We start from the raw sequence: 19686 nt of genomic DNA on the forward strand, positions 1-19686 counted from the left end.
GTTCAATGTCTAAAGTTGCTGAAATCATTAAGAGCCAAAAGATTATAAATTGCCTTCAAATGGAAATGAACGTGCAATTCCTCCAGCTTGCTTTGAGCTTCATTGACACACTGCACCAGCTAGTTTGTTCCAGAGTCTTATCTTTGGAAATGAAAGATTCATATTTCTGTCACGCTGAACAGTGTCAATTTTGTCTCTCTCTCCCCATGGATACAGAGAGGCCTGCTGAGTTTCTCTAGTACTTTGTTTTCCCTCAATGCCTTTGTACGTTTGCCTCCTTGATTGGAGGAAAAGGAAATAGCTGTAAGTTTGAACTGGAACCTCCAGTAGTCTGATTCTCTTTGCAATAATTAAGGAAGAATTTTGTTGACAGTGGGGAGCTCCTTCTTACTCCCTGGTAGTTTAGACGGAACATGCTCCACTTGTACTATTTTTCTGTTCCCAATACACTGAGAATTTCTGAGGTGTTCCTACTTTTGCAATTGGTTTCCCATTTAACTTTCAGAAATTAACTGGATTATGTCCTGTCTTTTTACAATAGAAAGATATTTTTTAAATATTTTAGGTTCCAGTTCTGCTCATTTATTATTTCTGGCCTCTTTAGTTTGTTACCGAGAACAAATATCTTTTCCATCTCCAGATTTTTGATTCCTCCAATTTCCTGGTTGATTCCCACGAGACCATTCCCCCTCTTGTAACTTGGAGATATATCATATCATGGGGTTTGCTGCTTCCGAGTGCTCACTTAAACGAGTTTTCAGAGCTAACTGATTACAATTTCAAGAATTATTCCAAGTCATGATTTCACTCGTTCTGAAATCTTTTCTTTCATCAGTGAGCAAACCCACTGATCCCATAGTATCTCTTTCTCTTGCTAATTCTACAAATGTCTAATTAAGTTTGTCCTTATAGTTCAAAGTTTCAATTATTAAGCTTCAAGGGGACACTGATAAGCATCAAGTTGCTTATGTGTTAGAAGCTTCATAGTCTGCAAATTGCTTTGGTGTCCACAAACATAGGTGGCTCTGTAACATTTAAAAAAGGTCCAAAACTCTTTTGGTCACTTCACCTTTCCAACTGCCCTACAAATTACAGGAAATAGCTTTCAACTTCACCCTCTAAACTTAGGGACTATGTGCAGATTTCTCATTAAATTAGATGGGTCTTTGGAATCAGAATCATTCTCTTTCGTCCTTTGCTTCAAGCTGACTTCTCATTACCCGACTTCTCACTTTGGAAATCAAGTTTTTTTTTAAAAAGTTCCTTCTTCCTTTCCATTGCTTTTTTCTTGCTGTCTCATCTTTATGCATAAAGGTGGATAAATCCCCAGGGTCAAAAAGTGTGGTGCTGGAAAAGCACAGCTGGTCAGGCAGCATCCAAGGAGCAGGACAGTCTACGTTTCGAGCATAAACTCTTCATCAGGAATGTGGGGAGGCCCAAGGGGCCTGAGAGATAAATGGGAGGAGGGGTGTGGCTGGGGTTGCGGGGAAGGCGCTGATACAGTCATCGATGGGGCAGAGGAAAAGGTGGGGAATGAGATAGATGGAAGGTGGTGGTGATGATAGGTCAGAGTGGACGATGGAGCAAATAGGTGGGAAAAAAAAAAGATGGACAGGTACAACAGATAAAGAGGGCTGTGCCAAGTTGGAGGGTTTGATCTGGGATAAGGTGGGGGCAGGGGAGATGTGGAAATTGGTGAAATCAAGATTGATCCCATGTGGTTAGAGAGTCCCAAGGCAGAAGAGGAGATGTTCTTCCTCCAGGTGTCGGGTGGCTAGAATCTGGCAGTGAAGAGATCCAGGACTTTCCTATCCTTGGCAGAGTGGAAGGGGGAGTTGACGTGTTCGGCCACAGGGCACTGGATTTGTTCAGATGTTCTCTGAAATGTTCCAAGGACAAGTTGGTGTCCTGTCTCCCCAATGTAGAGAGACTACATCAAGAGCAACGGACACAGTAGATGATATATGTTGAGGTGCAGGAAAACCTCTACTAGATCCTTTGGGACCTGAATGGAGGTGAGGGGGAGGTGTGGGCTCAGGTTTTACACCTCTTGTGGTGGCAAGGGAAGGTGCCAGGAGTAGAGGGTAGGTTGGTGGGGTGCGTGGACCTAACAAAGGAGTCACAGAGGAAATGGTTTCTGCAGAACGCAGTTCGGGGTGGGCAGGGAAATCTCTCTGGTGGTGAAGTCTGTTTGTAGGTGGCTGAAATGGTGGAGGTAGATACTTTGTATCTGCAGGTTGGTGGAGTAGATGGTGAGTGCCAACGGGGTACTGTCCTCATTGCTGTTGGAGGGGTGGGGTTCAAGGGTAGAGGAGGTGCAGGAAGAGGTGGTGATGCATTGGAGGGCATCATTGACCACGTGAGAGAGGAAATTGCATTCCTTGAAGGAGGCCACCTGGGATGTTCTCAAGTGGAATTGGTCCTGAGAGCAGATGCGACAGAGGCAAAGGAATTGGGAATAAGGGATTGTGTTTTTACAGGAGGTAGGGTGGGCAGTGGTATGTTCCAGGTAGCTCTGGGTGTTGGTGGGTTTGAAGTAGATGTCAGTGTTGAGTCGGTCACTGGAAATGGGGAGGTAGAGGTTCATGAAGGGGAGGGAGGTGTCCGAGATGGTCCAGGTGAACTTGAGGTCAAGGAGGAAGGTGTTAGTGAAGCTGATGACCAATTCAACCTCCTCATGGGAGCACGAGATAGTGCCAATACAGTCAGTCATTGATGGGGCAGAGGAAAAGGTGGGGAAATGTAGCTGCAGAAGTTAGACTGTTCCATGTACTAAACGAAAAGGCAGGCACAGCTGGGGACCATGTGGGTGCTCATGGCTACTCCTTTGGTAGGGAGGAACTGGGAGGATTCAAAAGGAAAAATTGTTGAAGGTGAGGTCCAATTTAGCCAATCCAATGAATGTGGTCAGTGGAATAGTACTGGTTGGGTTGATGGGAGAAGATGAAATGGAGGACTTGGAGGCCTTCGTCATGGCAGGTGAATATGTGGATGTACATGGTGAAGATGAGGATTGGGGGCTGGAGAATCTAAAGTCATGGAGGAGGTGGAGAGCGTGAGTAGTGTATTGAATGTATGTGCCGAGATCCTGGACCAAGGGGAAACAGGATGGTGTCAAGGTATGCGGAGATACGTTTGGTGGGTCAGGAGCAGGCTGAGACAATGGGGTGACTGGGGCAGTCACAGTTATGGATAATAGGGAGGAAGTAGAACCAGGCAGTGCGGGGTTTGTGAATTGCCCAGACCCTAGAACTCAGTGGAAAGCTAGAGAAGTAATTGCTGGGTCCCCTGCTGAGATATTTGGATCAATACTCACTGGGGAGGTGCTGAAAGACTGGAGGTTGACTACCACTATTTAAGAAAAAATGTGGTAAGGAAAGGCTAGGGAACTATAGACCAGTGAGCTTGATGTCAGTGGCAGGCAAGTCATTGGAGGGAATTCTGAGGGACAAGATTTACATGTATTTGGAAAGGCAAGGACTGATTAGGGGTAGTCAGCATGGCTGTGTGTGTGGGAAATCATGTCTCACAAACTTGATTGAGTTTTTGAAGTAGTAAAGAAGAGGACTGATGAGGGCAGAGCAGTGGACGTGATCTACGTTGACTTCAGTAAGTTGTTCAACAAGGTTCCTCATGGTTAGCAAGATTAGATCTTATGGAATACAGGGAGAACTCTCCATTTGGATACAGAACTGGCTCAAAAGTAGAAGACAGGGGGTGGTGATGGAGGGTTGCTTTTCAGACTGGAGGCCTCTGACCAGTGGTGTGCCACAAGGATCAGTGCTGGGTCCACTACTTTTTGGCAGTTATCATAATTGATTTCCACGTGAACATAGGAAATATGGTTACTAAGTTTGCAGATTATACCAAAATTGGAGGTGTAGTGGACAGCAAAGGAGGTTACCTCAGATTACAATGGTATCTTGATCAGATGGGCCAATAGGCCAAGGTGTGGCAGTTGGGGTTTAACTTCAAATGTGAGGTGTTGCATTTTAGAAAAGCAAATCAGAGCAGGACTTATATACTTAATGGTAAGGTCCTGGGGAGTGTTGCTGAACAAAGAAACCTTGGAGTACAGGTTCACAGTTCCTTGAAAGTAAAGTCGCAGGAAGATAGGAAAGTGAAGGCGGCGTTTGGTATGCTTTCCTTTATTGGTCAGAGTATTGAGTACAGGAGTTGGGAGATCATGTTGCGGCTGTACAGGACATTGGTGAGGCCACTGGTTACAATTCTGGTCTCCTTCCTATTGAAAAGATGTTGTGAAGTTTGAAAGTGATCAGAAAAGATTTACAAAGATGTCGCCAGGGTTGGAGGGTTTGAGCTATAGGGAGAGGCTGAATTGGCTGGGGCTGTTTTCCTTGGAACATCAGAGGCTAAGGAGTGAGCTTATAGAAGTTTATAAAATCATGAGGAACATGGATGGGATAAAACAGAATGTCTTTTCCCTGGTTTGGGAGAGTCCAGAACCAGAGGGCATAGGTTTAAGGTAAGGGAAGAAAGATTGAGAAAAGGAACCTAAGGGGCAACTTTTTCCACACATAAGGTGATGCATGGGTGGAATGAGCTGCCAGTGGAAGTGGAAGAGTCTGGCACAGTAACATTTTAAAAGGCATCTGGGCGGGTATAAGAATGGGAAGGGTTTGGGCAAATGGGACCAGATTAGTTTTGCTTGGCATGGGCGAGTTGGACCGAAGGTTCAGTTTTCCCTCGGACTCTATTAGCCAGAAATGATGATGACTCTGAAGTCAAAATTTCTCCACAAAATTTTCTTTAACTTTGTCCCATGTATTAGTGTCAACAGATTTAATTTAATCTGGAATGGAAGCATTTCCATCTTTAAATCCACATTTTTAGATTCATGGAATTACCTTCTTAAAGTCACATGTCAATGGAAGGTTTACAATCAGACTTGGAGGCATGTACCTGTACTTTTATTGATTTATTGCAAATCAACGTCAGCCTTGCCTGCTCACCATCAATCCACTTGCATCTTTTTGCACAATTACTCATTTGACAAGCTATTTCAACTTATTGGTGCAAATTTACCACAATTTTCTTATTTTCTTCCCTGTCTGATTCCTCAACTAAAATCATCTAAAATTCTACAACTTTCTGGTCAAGTTCACAAAGGTATAATTATGTTCTTAATGGGTAAACTGCTGATCTACAGTTTTGGGAATATAATTGCCTTATGTTCAAAAGTTTCATTTATGCTTTTCTCATAGAAGGTTCACTTTACTATAGATATCTCACTATAGAAATTACATCAAGATAACAATAAACTATTCACTCTTGCCATATTTCATGGGATTACAAAATAACATGCGTGCATGCAACTTAAGCTTGGGGCCAAACTCCTACACCACTATTTGATCAGCTTGGGCTGATCTGGCAGAGGCCTCAAATCCACTTTCCTGTTTGTCTCAAGAACCTTTGAGTTCCTTACTAAGTGAAGAATTTATCTACCTCTGTCTTAAAAGTATTCAGTGGCCCCGTCCATACTGCACTCTGGGGAAGAGAATCCTACAGACTCATGACTCCTGAGAGAAAAAAATCATCTCCATCAAAATGGGAAACTTATTATTTTCTAACTGTCCCCTAGTTCTAATTTCTACTACAAGGTGGAACATCCACACAGCGGAACATCCACACAGCATCTACCCCATTGAGCCCCACAGGATATTAATTTTTCAATAAAGATCACTTCCAATACTTCTAAAATGACCAATGGAACCACGTTCAATCTATCCAAACTTTGTTCTTAGGACAGCCCCTTCATCCCAGGGATTCGTAAAGTGAACTTTTTTGCACTGTTTCTAATGCATTGGTATTCTTTCTCAAATAAGGTGATGGAAATGTGTACAGTATTCCAGATGGAGTCTCAATGCCTCGTACCACTGTAGCAAAAATCTCCTTTTATGTTCTGTTCCTTGCGCAATAAACAATAACATTCTATTTGGCTTCCTAATCACTTTCTGGAACTAGAAACAAACTTCATGTGATTCACATTCAAACTTCATGTGATTCATGAGAGCCCATGCTTTATCCGTACCATGGAGTTCTGTAACTGCCATTTAAATTAATTCATACTTTTCTGTCAAAGTATGTATGTACAGATTTAGGAATCCCCATCTTTTATTATGTCAGTCTGTCAGTCAGTCATCTAAACAATCTGTTCAAGTCCATGAAATATTGCATCCACTGATTGATAGATTCCAAAAAAGTCATAGTCTGGCTATGCATCATGGACAGTTAACAGACCATATTTACCAGGGATTGCATCCAAGAACACAATGTCATCACTGTATAACTGACAAGCACCCAGCTCAAAGTGTTTGTGATTTTGAATCTAGTATATTTGAACATGACAACACCATGCTCATACCTTGTTTCCTCTTTGGTCAGACTGTAATAATGGTTATTTTATTCTTCCATTGGTCATATGGTGAAGACTCCAAGAATATCAGGGATTAATCACATCCAAACAAACAATTTGCATTTGTGTTTTGCCATTTTTCACAATAGCTTCTAGAATAGTTATTTCTTTGATTATCTTAAGCTTACATCCTTCAAATGCAGACAATTATGCTCTAATTCTTTACTCCACTCTATTTCAGAAAGCCAACTGGTTGAATAACAGAACTGCAATCCGTCTTTACACTTCTTAACATTTGCAGTTACACATTACAACCATACACCTCATAACCTAATTATTCCTATTTTAATCAGTGTCTATTTATGGAGCTCAGTGAATCCATAGTTCATGCTATCCATATAAAATTCAACAGTAAATATACACAATAGTGAAAAAGAAAGAAACCTAGAATGAGAAGAAACATTAAAGTAGGACAGAGCATTGAAAGAAAGGTAAACACACACACACACAAACACATGGCTCCAAGTTGTAGCACACCAGTCCATCTAAAAATCAGTGAACCATAATAAATTTTATATTAAAGCTTAACCCATTACAAAGTCAAAATGGAATCAAAAGGCTTACTGTGGTAGAGAGTCGAGACAAGGCTTTAATGTGTAACAATTCTTCATATATGATTTCTAAATCATCAACTGTTCTCTGGCCTGGCCTACAAATTAAAAAAAGAATAATAGGAAGAGTGAATTTATTTAAGACTATATTAGTTGATAACGACACATAGACCAAGTGACAATGGAATACATGCCTCTTGTTCTGGTCTCAAGCTAAAATGAAAAGCTATTTGAAGCACAAAGCAACTTTCACAATCTGGTCGCTTAATATGGTTTACTATGTTAGCATGCATAAATTAGTTTTTAAACCACAAACACAGAGCAATATGTATTTCAGCATGTTGTTTAGTACTATTTAAAGTTGAATATGTTGTCCTTTCCAAATCATTAAAAAAATTGTGTGAATTTATGGATCCATAGGGCTAGATTGGAAAAAATCAAGACATTTAAGATGGAAAGCTGAAGAGGCAATATGTATTTATTTATTTGATATACTGTGAACCTGGTAAAAGGAACAGGCTTTGTTCCCCCTGTTTATAGGGTTCTAACAGATGATTTTGTAAAGACAACAACTCCTGCAAACTTCCAAAACAAACATATTTGATCTGCACATGATGATTAACTACTTCTGTATCAAATGCAAGAGATCTCTTATGGAGATAAATTACTAAAGAGTGAAATAGGAAATAAGAATCATAACAGTTTTCTTGATATCGATTTATCATTTACAAAATAACACTAGCGGTAGTTTTCCATTTAAAATTCTAACTTACCAGTTGAGTGTTAGCCTAATTCATTTTACTTACTGTTTGCGTAAAATCATTCTCATGTGCGCATCTGGCCCAATCTGAGAAAGGAGAAGCATGGTTTCTTGTAGCTCCTCCTCACATTCTCTTTTCTCCTCATCTGTGGGTGGAGGGACATCCTCCTGTTCATCATCCAGGAACCGATAAAACAGGTACTTGTCCTGGAAACTGTGCTCTTGGTCCACTAGAACAGAAGTGGTTTAAATAGTTAGAATTAAAATCCAGCTTTTAGTCAATTTTCTTTTTTTAAAAAAAAAATAAGATCTTAACTTTATTCAAGAATAAACATTTGTTTTAAAAACAGAGTCAGGGTTTTCCATAGCATCAGCATGATGAATAGAGAGAAGTAACAAAAATGGAAATTGCTAGAAAAACTCAGTAGTTCTAACAGCATCTGTGGAGAGAACAAGGGTTCTGAAAAAGGGTCACAGGATCCAAAACATTGACTGTTTTCTCTCCACCGATGCTGCCAGACCTGCTGAGTTTTTCCCCAATGATGTGTGTTCGCCTTTCTGATTTCCAACATCCATAGTATTTTGTCCTTTTTTTTGTTCACATGTGAGTAACATTTGTCTTCATATCCAATTCAGAGAGTCAGAGTTATACAGCACGGAAACAGACCTTTGGTCCAACTTGTCCATGCCAATCACATTTCCCAAGAATGGCATTTGCCTGCATTTGGCCCATATCCCTCTAAACCTTTGTATTTGTTGCATTCGCCACTTTCTCAGGCAGTTCATTCCACTTATACACCACCCGCTGATAAAGTTACCCCTCTGTTCTCTTTCAAATCTTGTCCCCTCACCTTAAACCTATGCCCCATAGTTTTGAATCCCCCATCCTAGGGAAAAGACCTTTGCTATTCACCTTACCTTGCATATGCTCATGATTTTATAGACCTCCATAAAGGTCACTTCTCAATCTCCTATGCTCCAGTGAAAAAAAAATCCCAACCTATCCAACCTCTCCTTATAACTCAAATCCTCCAGTCCTGGTAACATCTTTTCTGAACCCTCTCCAATTTAATATTATCCTTCCTTTAGCAGGGCTATATGAATAGTAAACCCATCATAGCACATCATGGCCAGTAACTTATACTCTCTTGAAAGATTAGAGATTATCCTGAATTGTTCCAGTTATTAAGCACTCTTCATAGCCAAGTGAATAGGCTTGCTCCCAGTTTGTACTGAATGCCTTTTGATCTGCATTCATCATTTAACCTGTATTCAACCAAAGCAAAGCAATGCTCTACTTTCACACTCTGTATTCAATTAAGTATTGTATGTTTTCTACCCTTGCTGCATAGCTCGGTTTTTTGACAACTAAGAATGTGGACTGTAAGTGAATTACACATTTGTTAACTGTATATCAATAACGCAGCATTTATTACAACAGATAAGTGTTACCGTGGTTCATGACTCCTTCCTCAAGCAGCACCTGCCACATGCCTACAGCTTGTGGGCGAGAATGAACACAAGGTGTCTGCTGAATCATCCAGTCCACTAATTCGGTGCCAACACAGCACTGCCTAAATAAAAGGAGAATCTCTAAGAAATTATCAAGATAAACTATTAATTCAAATAATAAAATATAATTTTTAAAGAGCCTTTGACATTAAAAATTCCACATCTGATAGATTTACCTGTACTTTCACACGTCATTGACTGTGTCTGTTGCTCTCAACATGGTTTCCTCAACATTGAGGAGGCAGGATGCCAACTTGCAGAACATTTCAGAGAACATCTTTGGGCCACACGCACCAATCAACTTCACCACCCTGTGGCCAAACACTGACTCCCCCTCCCACTCCACCAAGAACATGCAAGTCCTTGGCTTCCTCCACTAGCAAACTCCAACCACTCGATGCCGAGAGGAAGAACTCCTCATCTTCCACCTTGGGACCCTCCAACCACACAGGATCAGTGTTGATTTCATCAGTTTCCTCATTTGCCCTGCCACCACCTTACTTGGCACCACCCTCTTGAACTGTCCATCTCCTTTCCACTTATCTGCTCCACCCTCCTTTCTGACCTATCACCAGCCGCCATCTTCACCTACCTAACACATTCCCAGCTACCTTCCCCCTAACCCCATCCCCTATTTAATCGCTCAGCCGCCTTGACCAATCCTCCCCATTCCTGAAGAAGAGCTTATGCTAGATACGTCAACTCTCCTGCTCCTTGGATGCTGCCTGAACAGCTGTGCTTTTCCAGCGCCAGACTTTGACTCTGAAATTAAGCTGCAGACTACATCAATAATATTCCAGTGAAAAGAAAAACAATAAGCATTAACTTTATGTCCACAATTATCCCAGTGAGAACTTTCAAATTAGCAATATCAAGTTGGTTACACAGGAGGTTAGATGGTCATTAAGTCCAGCTTCAGGGTTTGCAGAATGTGGTGATTTTAATGGGCTGGATTTTCTGAAGAGTGGAAATCATAGTCAGGTTGTCACTCTGCTCCTACATGTCCCCTATTAAGAACGAGCTCTGTATTTCTGGCAGTACATTCTGATTGTAACTCCTGCAGAAATACTAAAGGTACCTTAAATATAGCAGGTCCCTCAGTGTAGGATAGTTGTGGGGAGGAAAACCACCCTTTTTTCATTGGAGTAGTTGTTGCATTCCATGATTTAAATATCCTGTAGCAGAAAGAATCACTTTGACAGCTCTTGTGGAAGGATACCTATCTATGCTAAGTGCGAGAATGGATGCTAGGATAGTCAAGGCTCAAGATGGGAATGGTGCCAGGTATGAGAGGAATGTTTAGCCTAAATCAGAGGTTGACAGAAGCAGTGGGATGAGATGGGGGCTCTGAAAGGGGAAGGCAATGTCATGTCAGTCTGGGGAAGGTGTAGTTCCAGACATACTTACTAAGTTGGGAGGATGGGGGCCAGTTTAATAGTTCCCAGAAGCTGTACTAGGTTTTTAAATCAGCTAACCCTTTCCTGGGCAAATATTAATTTTACTGAAGTGGAATCCTTTGAATTCTGTGATTTTAAATGGATACTTTCAAGAGGGTCCCCGGTGAGAGATTAGGACAAATCGCAAAAGCATTAAGAATAATCAAGATTCTTTGAAGAAATATCATCTGTGGATTGAACCCCCAGAGGTGGTGGTGGATGCAGGTACACCTTTAACTGATCAGAACCTTTAGATTTACGGGCAAGTCCCTTGGAGTCTGCAACTCTATTCAGCAGGGCCCTGACACGCAACAGTGCATGTTGTAGAAATGACTATCCAGAGATCAGAAAATCTGGGCCATATAGTCTTCATAAACAAAAGTATTTTTAAGGTGAAGACAAGAAGAGGCAACACCATGCTTCCTCCTGATGGTACCAGCCCAAATGAAGTCAGCCTGCTTGCAGGGCTATTGTGAGGGCTTTTAAAAATTATAATGTTTCAAACATTTTTAGTTGCTATTATTATATGGTTGGTTTTGCAGGGGAAGTGTCTAGTTAAATATTGACGGTAGGTTTGTTTGGAGAATGATGAGAAATAGGGATGGGAAACACTTAAAATGCAGTGTGAGTTCTATCAGACATTTTATTACTTTTTTGTGATCTAAATCAGATACAGTTCCCATTGTTAATCATTGTTAACCTAGATCCTAATGAACATGAGTAACAATAAGATGTGGCGAGATGCTCCTTTGAAAGGGATTTGATTGTTCTACTTCTCCTGGTGTAGTAAAACTGGTGCGACGGTGTCTGCTCCACGGGAAACAAAGCAAAGCAAAATGCCTTTGGATTTATTTTATTAGCATGAGTGAGTGGAGTCAGGCTAACACAGACCTAGGGTTTTAGGTTTTACTTTCACTTGAAGCTGTGGTTTTTGGAGTTAGGGTTGCTAGATACAACTCTTTGCAGATGCAAAATACTCTAGTTTGGTCTCTGCTGCTAGACTCATTTGTTCAGTTTTTCCTTACTTCTGGACTGCAGATAGCATGTGAGCAAATCTGTTCTGCCAAATTTACCCTTGCCAAGGACGTGTTCATGGGATGCTGTTATATTGGAATTATTGGTGAGTTGTTGTTAAAATATATTATTTTGTTAAGTATTTCAACAGAGTTAAAGTTATGCCAATTCTTTTCTCAATTGTATTTTAATCATGATAAGAATAAAAGTGTTTTTTTTAAAAGCCTGGTAGTTCAATCAATCCAATCACTTCTGGAACACAGCACCTTACATTGGACTTTAAGATAAAGGTTAGGATCTAGGCTATCTATCTCCTTGATGTGTTTTGAAGGGGTTTGATCTGGTCCACAACAAAGACAATTTCAGGGGCTCAGGTATAAAGCATCAAACCAGTGTTACCCAAAAGTAGGGAAAGGTTCAAGAGAGATCATGTGCAAGAAAACCATGGATTGGCTTTCAAAAGCCTGGAAGAGAGAGCAATAGAAAATTAATTTTAGAAAGAGAGACAGAAACAACTTTGCAATTAGGTACACAAACCATTGTGGTGGTGAGGGGTGGGTGGGGGGGGTGGGGGGGGAACATTGGAATTGGTTATTTCAGAATAACATCAGCAGCATGGATATAAATCCCATTTGAGCCAGATAGACTAGGGACCTTTTTAAAATTTCAAAAATGATCAACACCATACTCACTTGTAGGTCTTCAGGTGGTATTTCCGGTCTCTAATCATGTGAGGTGCTTGGGATAGTATCACATTTCGTAAAACCTTTGCAGCTCTAAGGATTTTTTCAGATGGAACCTAACGTGGCGGGGGAGAAAAGATACGATCCAGTCTCAAGGAATTCAGTCACTTAATATATTTGACTATACCACATTTAAAAGTATGTCATGGGACATGAACATCATTAGTAAGGCCAACATACACTGCCCATCCCTAATGGCCCTCGAAAAGACGGTGATGAGCAAGCTTCGTGAACTGTAGCTCATGTGGTGTACACAATACTTCTAGAGAAAAAGTTCCAAGATTTTGATCCATCAACAGTGAAGGAACAGTGATATATTTCAAAAATCAAAGTGGTGTTACGCAAAAGGGATAATTGCAAGTGGTAGTGCTCCCATTCGTCTGTTACTGTTATTCTTCTAGATGATAGAGGTCACAGGTTTGGAAGATGTTGTCAAAGGAACCATGGTTGCAGTTGTCATTTGACCACGGTCATATAATTGGGGTGGTGGTCAAGTGGGCTGCTCTGGATGGTGTTGAAGTTCTTGAGTGCTAATCGAGCTGAACTCATCTGTCACTTGTGGCTTGCAGACAAGCTTTAAGATATCAGGATTAGTAACTCACTGAATTCCCAGTCTCTCTATTTATATAATTGGAGCAAATGAGCTTTCTGGTCTGCGGTGACCCAGGATGTTGACAGAGAGGGATTCAGTGATGGTAATGCTAAATCAATGTCAGGAGAAGATCGGTAAATTCACTCTTTTTAAAAATGCTCAATGCCTGGCACTTGTGTGCTATGTTACAGGCTAACATTAGCCCAAGCCTGGACATTAGTTCTTGCTGAACTGCTTTATTATCTGAGGTGTCACAAATGGAATTGAACTCTAATCATCACTGAACATCTCCACTTCTGATTTGTGCTGGGTTTGACTCCAACCCACAGAATCTGCTTGTTGATTGAGCAAAATTGAACTAATTGGCAGAGTACAGGTCATAACGTTACACCTGATAAAATGCAGTCTTGATGTCAAATCTGACTATGGCACGACTATTAGCAAGGAGCACTTCCATTATCTTAAACATTTTTGTTTCTTAAGAGGTCATCTTAAAAAAAAAAACTTCATATATGGTTTCAGAAACATCTCAAGCAAGGATTATTTTCCAGCCATATAAGATGCTATCAGAAAGTAGTACATTTGCAAATAAAGTGTAAAAACCACAAGGTTATTCTGGTACATAAGGCACAGTGGCTCAGTGGTTAGCACTGCTGTCTCAGCACCACAGACCCGGGTTAGATTTAAACCTCGGGCAACTGTGTGTGGAGTTTGCACATTCTGGGTTTGCTCTGGTTTCCTCCCACAATCCAAAGATGTACAGGTTAGGTGAATTGGCCATGCTAATTACCTATAGTGTGAGGTGCATTAGTCAGGGGTAAATATGGGGAATGGGTCTGGGTGGGTCGGTGTGGACTTGCTGGGCTAAAGGGCCTGCTTCCATATTGTCGGGAATCTAATCTATAAAATAAAAAAGGATAAAATGATGCTGTATTCTTTCTTTCAATTAGATCGAAGGGCCTAATTCATCAACAGTGGTAGAGAATCATCCTGTAAAGTCTTAACAGGATGTAGTTTAATGATTGATGGCAATTAGACAATTTATATTAGTTTTTGAGGCCTCTTGTGGTACAGTGGTAAAGTCCCTATCTCTTAGCCAGATGTGGGTTCAAACCCCACTTGCTCCAGAGATGTGCATTGCCACCTGAAGAGGTTGGTCAGAATATTTCTGCATTGTAACTCATCATTGTTGGGAAATAGTGAGCTCAATTGGCTAGACAGCTGGAATACAATGCTGAACAACACCAATGGTGTAGGTTCAATCCATGCACTGGTGGAGGTCACCAGGAGGTCCTGCCTTCTGAACCTTGCATCTCAGAGGTTTGTAACCCTCAGTTCAAACTCCCCACCAGTTGTCTCTCTCTGTAATGAAAGGCCTGAACACTGGCACTGTGGCAAGTTTTATGCAGCATTCACACCTCATTTGGACACAACTGTTGTTCTTCACCATACATGATTTCATTGGAATCTCATGACCCTACCACTCAGCCAGAAGCTTCATGTTCCAGCCTCACCTGTCTTGGAGGAATATCCAAACAATCAATTATAAATATATACTCAGTTCATTAAACAATGAGGAGATCTGTGAACTTATAAGTAGCTCCACAGGGATTCAAGCCAAGACTCAAGGTGTGTAGTAGGGAAACAACCTCTGCGCTATCATTGGGTCTAAACATCTGACATCAAGTCCTGCCTGGTCCAGAAGTGTATGATATATCAGAACAGGTTGATTATCAAATGTAAAGTCTTTTGACTCCGTGAGATTCTAAGATATTCAGCCTTATCACCACCCAAACCAAAATGATAGAATCAGAATCATTGGAATTTAGCGCCGAATTCAACATTAACCCTTTCAGAACCAATACTTTATAAAATAACTTCATATTTGAACCTTCTAAAAAGAGAGTTATAAATTTTGGCATCAGTAGGACTTCTCCACAATTTATTCTGAACTAGGATCCCAATTTAAATTATGCTAAGCATTTGACTACTCTTAGTGACTGTTGGGATTCTGTGTTACTTTAAGAGTATGTTGTGCTTTGACATTGTAGGACCTTCAGAAAAAAAAGTGTATATTAATTTAAACAATCTTCACCACAAAGTAGTTGAAAACTCCCATTACCTGAGTAATGGTTTTAACTGGATGTAGAGGGACACGATTTTCAATAACTGCTGTCTGAAAGATAAACATGGGAAAACTAAAACAAAATGAAAATGTCAATACAATTGTGCATTAAAAAAACATTAACAGGTCTAAAATGGTAATGCAGAAAAGTAAGTATGGTATGTAATATCTCTAGAAACAGTGTTTGTTTTGTAAAATTCCGAGGAATAGGAGTTTCTTTCTTGGGGGTGAGGGGGGCAGAGCTAGAGGAGACATCTGATCATATAAAACTTAAAACCTCCTGCAAACAGCAGAAATATTCTAAACATTTGAAAGAATGCTTAGGTATCTAGAAATATTGGTGAAAGTTAAAACTCTATGAGCAAACAATTCAATGCAAGAATCTCAAAAACTAACATCTCTTCACCAAAACTAAATCGCTGGAATTAAGAACCAAACAAAGTAATTTTCAGTTGGGCTTTAGATATTTAAAAGCATTGGTATAGTCTTCTAATACAGATTTTAAGCTTTTGGACAACTTGACTTTCGGAACAGTACATTAGTACATCCACTTGAAACTAAGGGGTGATGGTTTGCAGCTTGGTAGGTCATACACTTGCATGAGCCAGAAGAAATTCAACTCCCACTTCAGACAGAAGGAGCACTCATAACATTTCAGTAGGCTGGAATGTATTAGCCTGCTAATCCCTCTAACACTTCCCACCAAGTCTGCAAAAAAAAAAGTGGGGTGTTCATCAATAACTACCTATTTAAAACATGATGTTATACTGAGCAGATTATTACAGATGACATTTTAAGAAGCCAAAAGATCAGACCTCCTACGATCACAGATTCCAATGTTGAAATTTCTTTCACATTTTCTTGCCCAAATGAATCCAGAGTGTTGCAAATACCTTAAAACTTCAAACAATTCTATCTGCTGGCTAGTCATGCATTTTTCTTTGACTAAACCTGGATTTTTGCTAGTTACAAGGCCAAGGTTAAAATAACCTTGGTTCCTGAAGAAGGGCTCATGCCAGAAACGTCGATTCTCCTGCGCTTTGGATGCTGCCTGACCTGATGCGCTTTTCCAGCAACACATTTTCAGCAAGGTTAAAATAAACCTGAACAAATTAACACATTGCACAATGCTGAATTTTCTCTCTGGACCAAAACATTCAGGGCTGAAAGCCACAGAATTTTCTCCACTGTAATATCTGTCTGAGGAACCAAGTTTAAAATCGCATCAGATACAACAAATAAACAGATATAATTCAAGACGACCCATCTCAACAATCATTTGAATAAATCTTCTCAAGTGGAAAGATAATGAAGAGGATTCTCTTCCATAGCTCTGAATTAGCATGTAATATTTTCATAAGTGACTAGAGAGTGAAATTTCAACTCAAGCTTTTACAGAATCTTACAACTCAGCTGGCAATTAGAGTAGCAACATTGTTAAATATTCTTGAGTGTTTAAAACTAAAAAAATCCTGAAAGAGATATCTCAAGAGGATGGTTTTTAAAAAAGAGCAGATGGAATTTTAATGAAAAGTTGACCACAGGTCTTATAAAGTTTACAAGATATTGTTAAGTAGTGAATAGTGGGTTCCTTGAGTAGTGCTGTTTAGAATTGGAAAAAAATTGCATACTATTTCTAAATGAATTTGTTTAGCTGGAAATTCCATTAAAGGAAAATATTCTGTCATGGATCATATTTTTAATAAAATTTAACCTATTTTTCTAAACAACCTGTTCAGAGATGTTATTATACATTTCTGGAACTGGTGGAACTGAAACCTGGACCTCCCCATTGTGGGATAGAGACATGATGCCAGCACCAGAAGAGCCACATACTTTAGTTAATGAGAAAATTCACTGCACATAAAAAAAAACTTAAAAATGGACCTGTTCCTTAGCAGTAAAACAACGTAAATAAACAGTGTGACTGATAAACATTCAGTAATTTAAAATAAGTTAGAATAGTCCTTGCATCTGTTATGGACCAGGCCAAACCCCCTCAAAATATTTTAAGAAGGTAGCCTTGACCCTAACTTTTTCTTATTTTTAAGGCTGATGAGGTGGATGTTCCAGGTGTGACGCAACTGGTCAAACCACTTAGCCTTAAGCAAAACAGAATTTAGTTTAAATACTTGAGTTAAAATATGAACTAAAGGAAGCAGAATTTAGAATACAACTGACCTGATACAGCAACTTAACTAAGTAATTGCTCCAAAATAGTAACATCCCATAAACACACCCTTTGACAAAAAGGTAAATTCAATTAGATTCTTACAGGCATGAGGGAACAACATCCAAAAAAGAGATTTCAGAAAAAGTCAGGAATTCTATATTGAAGCTTTCAACACTTCTGATACTCAAAACATCTTGTGACTGCTGCAGCTCAAAAAAAACCTAGAGTAAATCAGAACTGGGAGAACTGGCCACTCCCCTTTCATTGTTAAACTGTTACCCCCAGACACACTCATCTCGGTCTTAACAACCTCTATTCAAAAACAAAAAATGATAAAATAACATCGTCACACCTTATATAAAAGGCATAAATAGTAGGCTTGCAAATGGAAAACTCTTGAATCTTTAAATTCTGCATTAAAATATTAATTAGCTACACGCGATGATCAATGTACAGTAGTTCTGCAGTCACTTAGGCAAGTACATATTGCAGAGAAAATTAACTTCAGTATTGTAAGGATAGCAGTAGTTGTGATTTAAAACAATATCTTTAGAAGTTACATAACAATGTTTCCTACTACAGTATTACAACATTGCTTAGAATGTGCTCTCAAAAATGAATCCCAACAGTGTGGAAACAGGCCATTTAGCATGGCAAGTTCACACCGACCCTCCAAAGAGTAACCCACCTAGACCCATTCCCCTACATTTACCCCTGACTAATGCACCTAACCTACACATCCCTGAACACTATGGGCAATTTAGCATGGCCAATTCACCTGACCTGCACACCTTTGGATTGTGGGGGGAAAACTGGAGCACCCGGAGGAAACCCATGCAGACACGGGGAGAATGTGCAAACTCCACACAGACACAGTTGCCAGAGGCTGGAATTGAACTAGAGTCGCTGGTGCTGTGAGGCAGCAATGCTAACCACTGAGCCATCGTGTCACCCAAAATAACAAAATGGTTACAGCACAGGAGATGACAATTTGGCCTATGTCTGTGCTAGCTACCTGAAGGAACAATTTACCTAGTATGACTCAGTCTTTTCTCTGTAGCTCTGTACAGGGCTCCTTTTCAAATTATTATCAAAATAACATTTGAATGCTTTGACTGAATTTGTCTGTACCACACACGCAGATCTTAACTTACTTGGTGCATGAAAACATTTTTCCTTATATCACCATTGTTTATTTTATGAACTACCTCAAGTCTGTGGCCTTTGGTCTCTCTCCTTCCACAAACAAGGACAAGGACATGTTCTCCCATCTACTCTATCCAGACTGCTCAAGATTTTGAATACCATTATCAGATCTCCTTTTAAACTTAATTTCTTCAGAAGGAAATCTCTACCTTATCCACATAACTGACGTATTCATTTCGCTGTCTACTTAGATTATGAATTTAATTAGAAAAACTGTGTTTAAAAATGACTGGCTGTAACAGTAACTAAGAAATGTCAGGGTCAAAATCTAAAGCCTACAGCGCAGATCAGGTCTGCACCTGTCAAAAACCAGAATCAGAGTATTTTAATCTAATTTTCCAGCCCATAGCATTGTATGCCTTGGCATCAGAAGTCTTCATTTATATACTTCTTAAATGTTAAGAGGGTTTCTGCCTCTACTACCCTTACAGCCAGTGAGTTCCAGTTTCCCACCATCCTGAGTGAAATAGTTTTCCTCTCAACTCCTCTAAACCTTCTTCCCCATCCCTTTGATGTATGTCCCCAGACATGGATCCCTCTATCAAGGGGAAAGTCTCTTATTCTCTACCCGAATATGTCCCTCAATATTTATACATCTCAAAACGTGCCACTTCCCTCCCTCACCTCTCCTCTGCTCCACTCCAAGGAAAACAACCCAAGTCTAATTCATTACAGGCAACACAAATTACATAAATCAATTTAAAGACCCCAGTGTAAGACCGTGGAATTTGACCTCTCTAAGGAAATCATTTACAGTGATCAAAGTACTTAGTAGTTTTCCAATGCTGCCCCCAAGACAAGGAAAACCTAATGTTGCACATTTCCTAATTGTTTGACCATCTCCAACAAGTGGTGACAGAACACTTTTGGTGGCTAATATCACTGGCTTTCTCTCTGACAGAGGCAGTAAAGTGGGGAGGGGAATGGATCTTGAGAAATGTTTTTGCGGTACAGACTTACCAGATTGACAAAAACAATTCAGTCATGTTCAGTGTGCTTTCTTAATTTGGATTTTCATGGTACCTGTACTCATGCAGAAATTCTCTATTAGAAGATTTTTTTGTGACATGTTTTTAATGTGCAAAACATTATAATATTTCAATTGTGTATTACAATGTTGCATAGGCAAACAGTATCC

The 19686-nt window shown here is 40.0% G+C and overlaps 1 protein-coding gene across 5 annotated transcripts in view; it reads right to left on the reverse strand.

Annotated features, from left to right (window-relative positions):
* rapgef4a (Rap guanine nucleotide exchange factor 4a) overlaps positions 1-19686 on the reverse strand; it is a 289463-nt gene that overhangs the window by 106281 nt on the left and 163496 nt on the right. For 4 of the 5 annotated variants that reach the window (XM_072579213.1, XM_072579211.1, XM_072579215.1 and 1 more), the window contains 5 exons: positions 15167-15220; positions 12402-12508; positions 9200-9321; positions 7794-7977; positions 7001-7085 (listed from right to left, as the gene is read on the reverse strand). In XM_072579213.1, coding sequence (XP_072435314.1) covers positions 7001-7085; positions 7794-7977; positions 9200-9321; positions 12402-12508; positions 15167-15220 — 552 coding nt within the window. The remainder of the gene's footprint in view (positions 1-7000; positions 7086-7793; positions 7978-9199; positions 9322-12401; positions 12509-15166; positions 15221-19686) is intronic. The other variant, XM_072579212.1, reaches the window with a different exon arrangement.

Source organism: Chiloscyllium punctatum, chromosome 10 (assembly GCF_047496795.1).
Source record: "Chiloscyllium punctatum isolate Juve2018m chromosome 10, sChiPun1.3, whole genome shotgun sequence".
Lineage (NCBI taxonomy): Eukaryota > Metazoa > Chordata > Chondrichthyes > Orectolobiformes > Hemiscylliidae > Chiloscyllium > Chiloscyllium punctatum.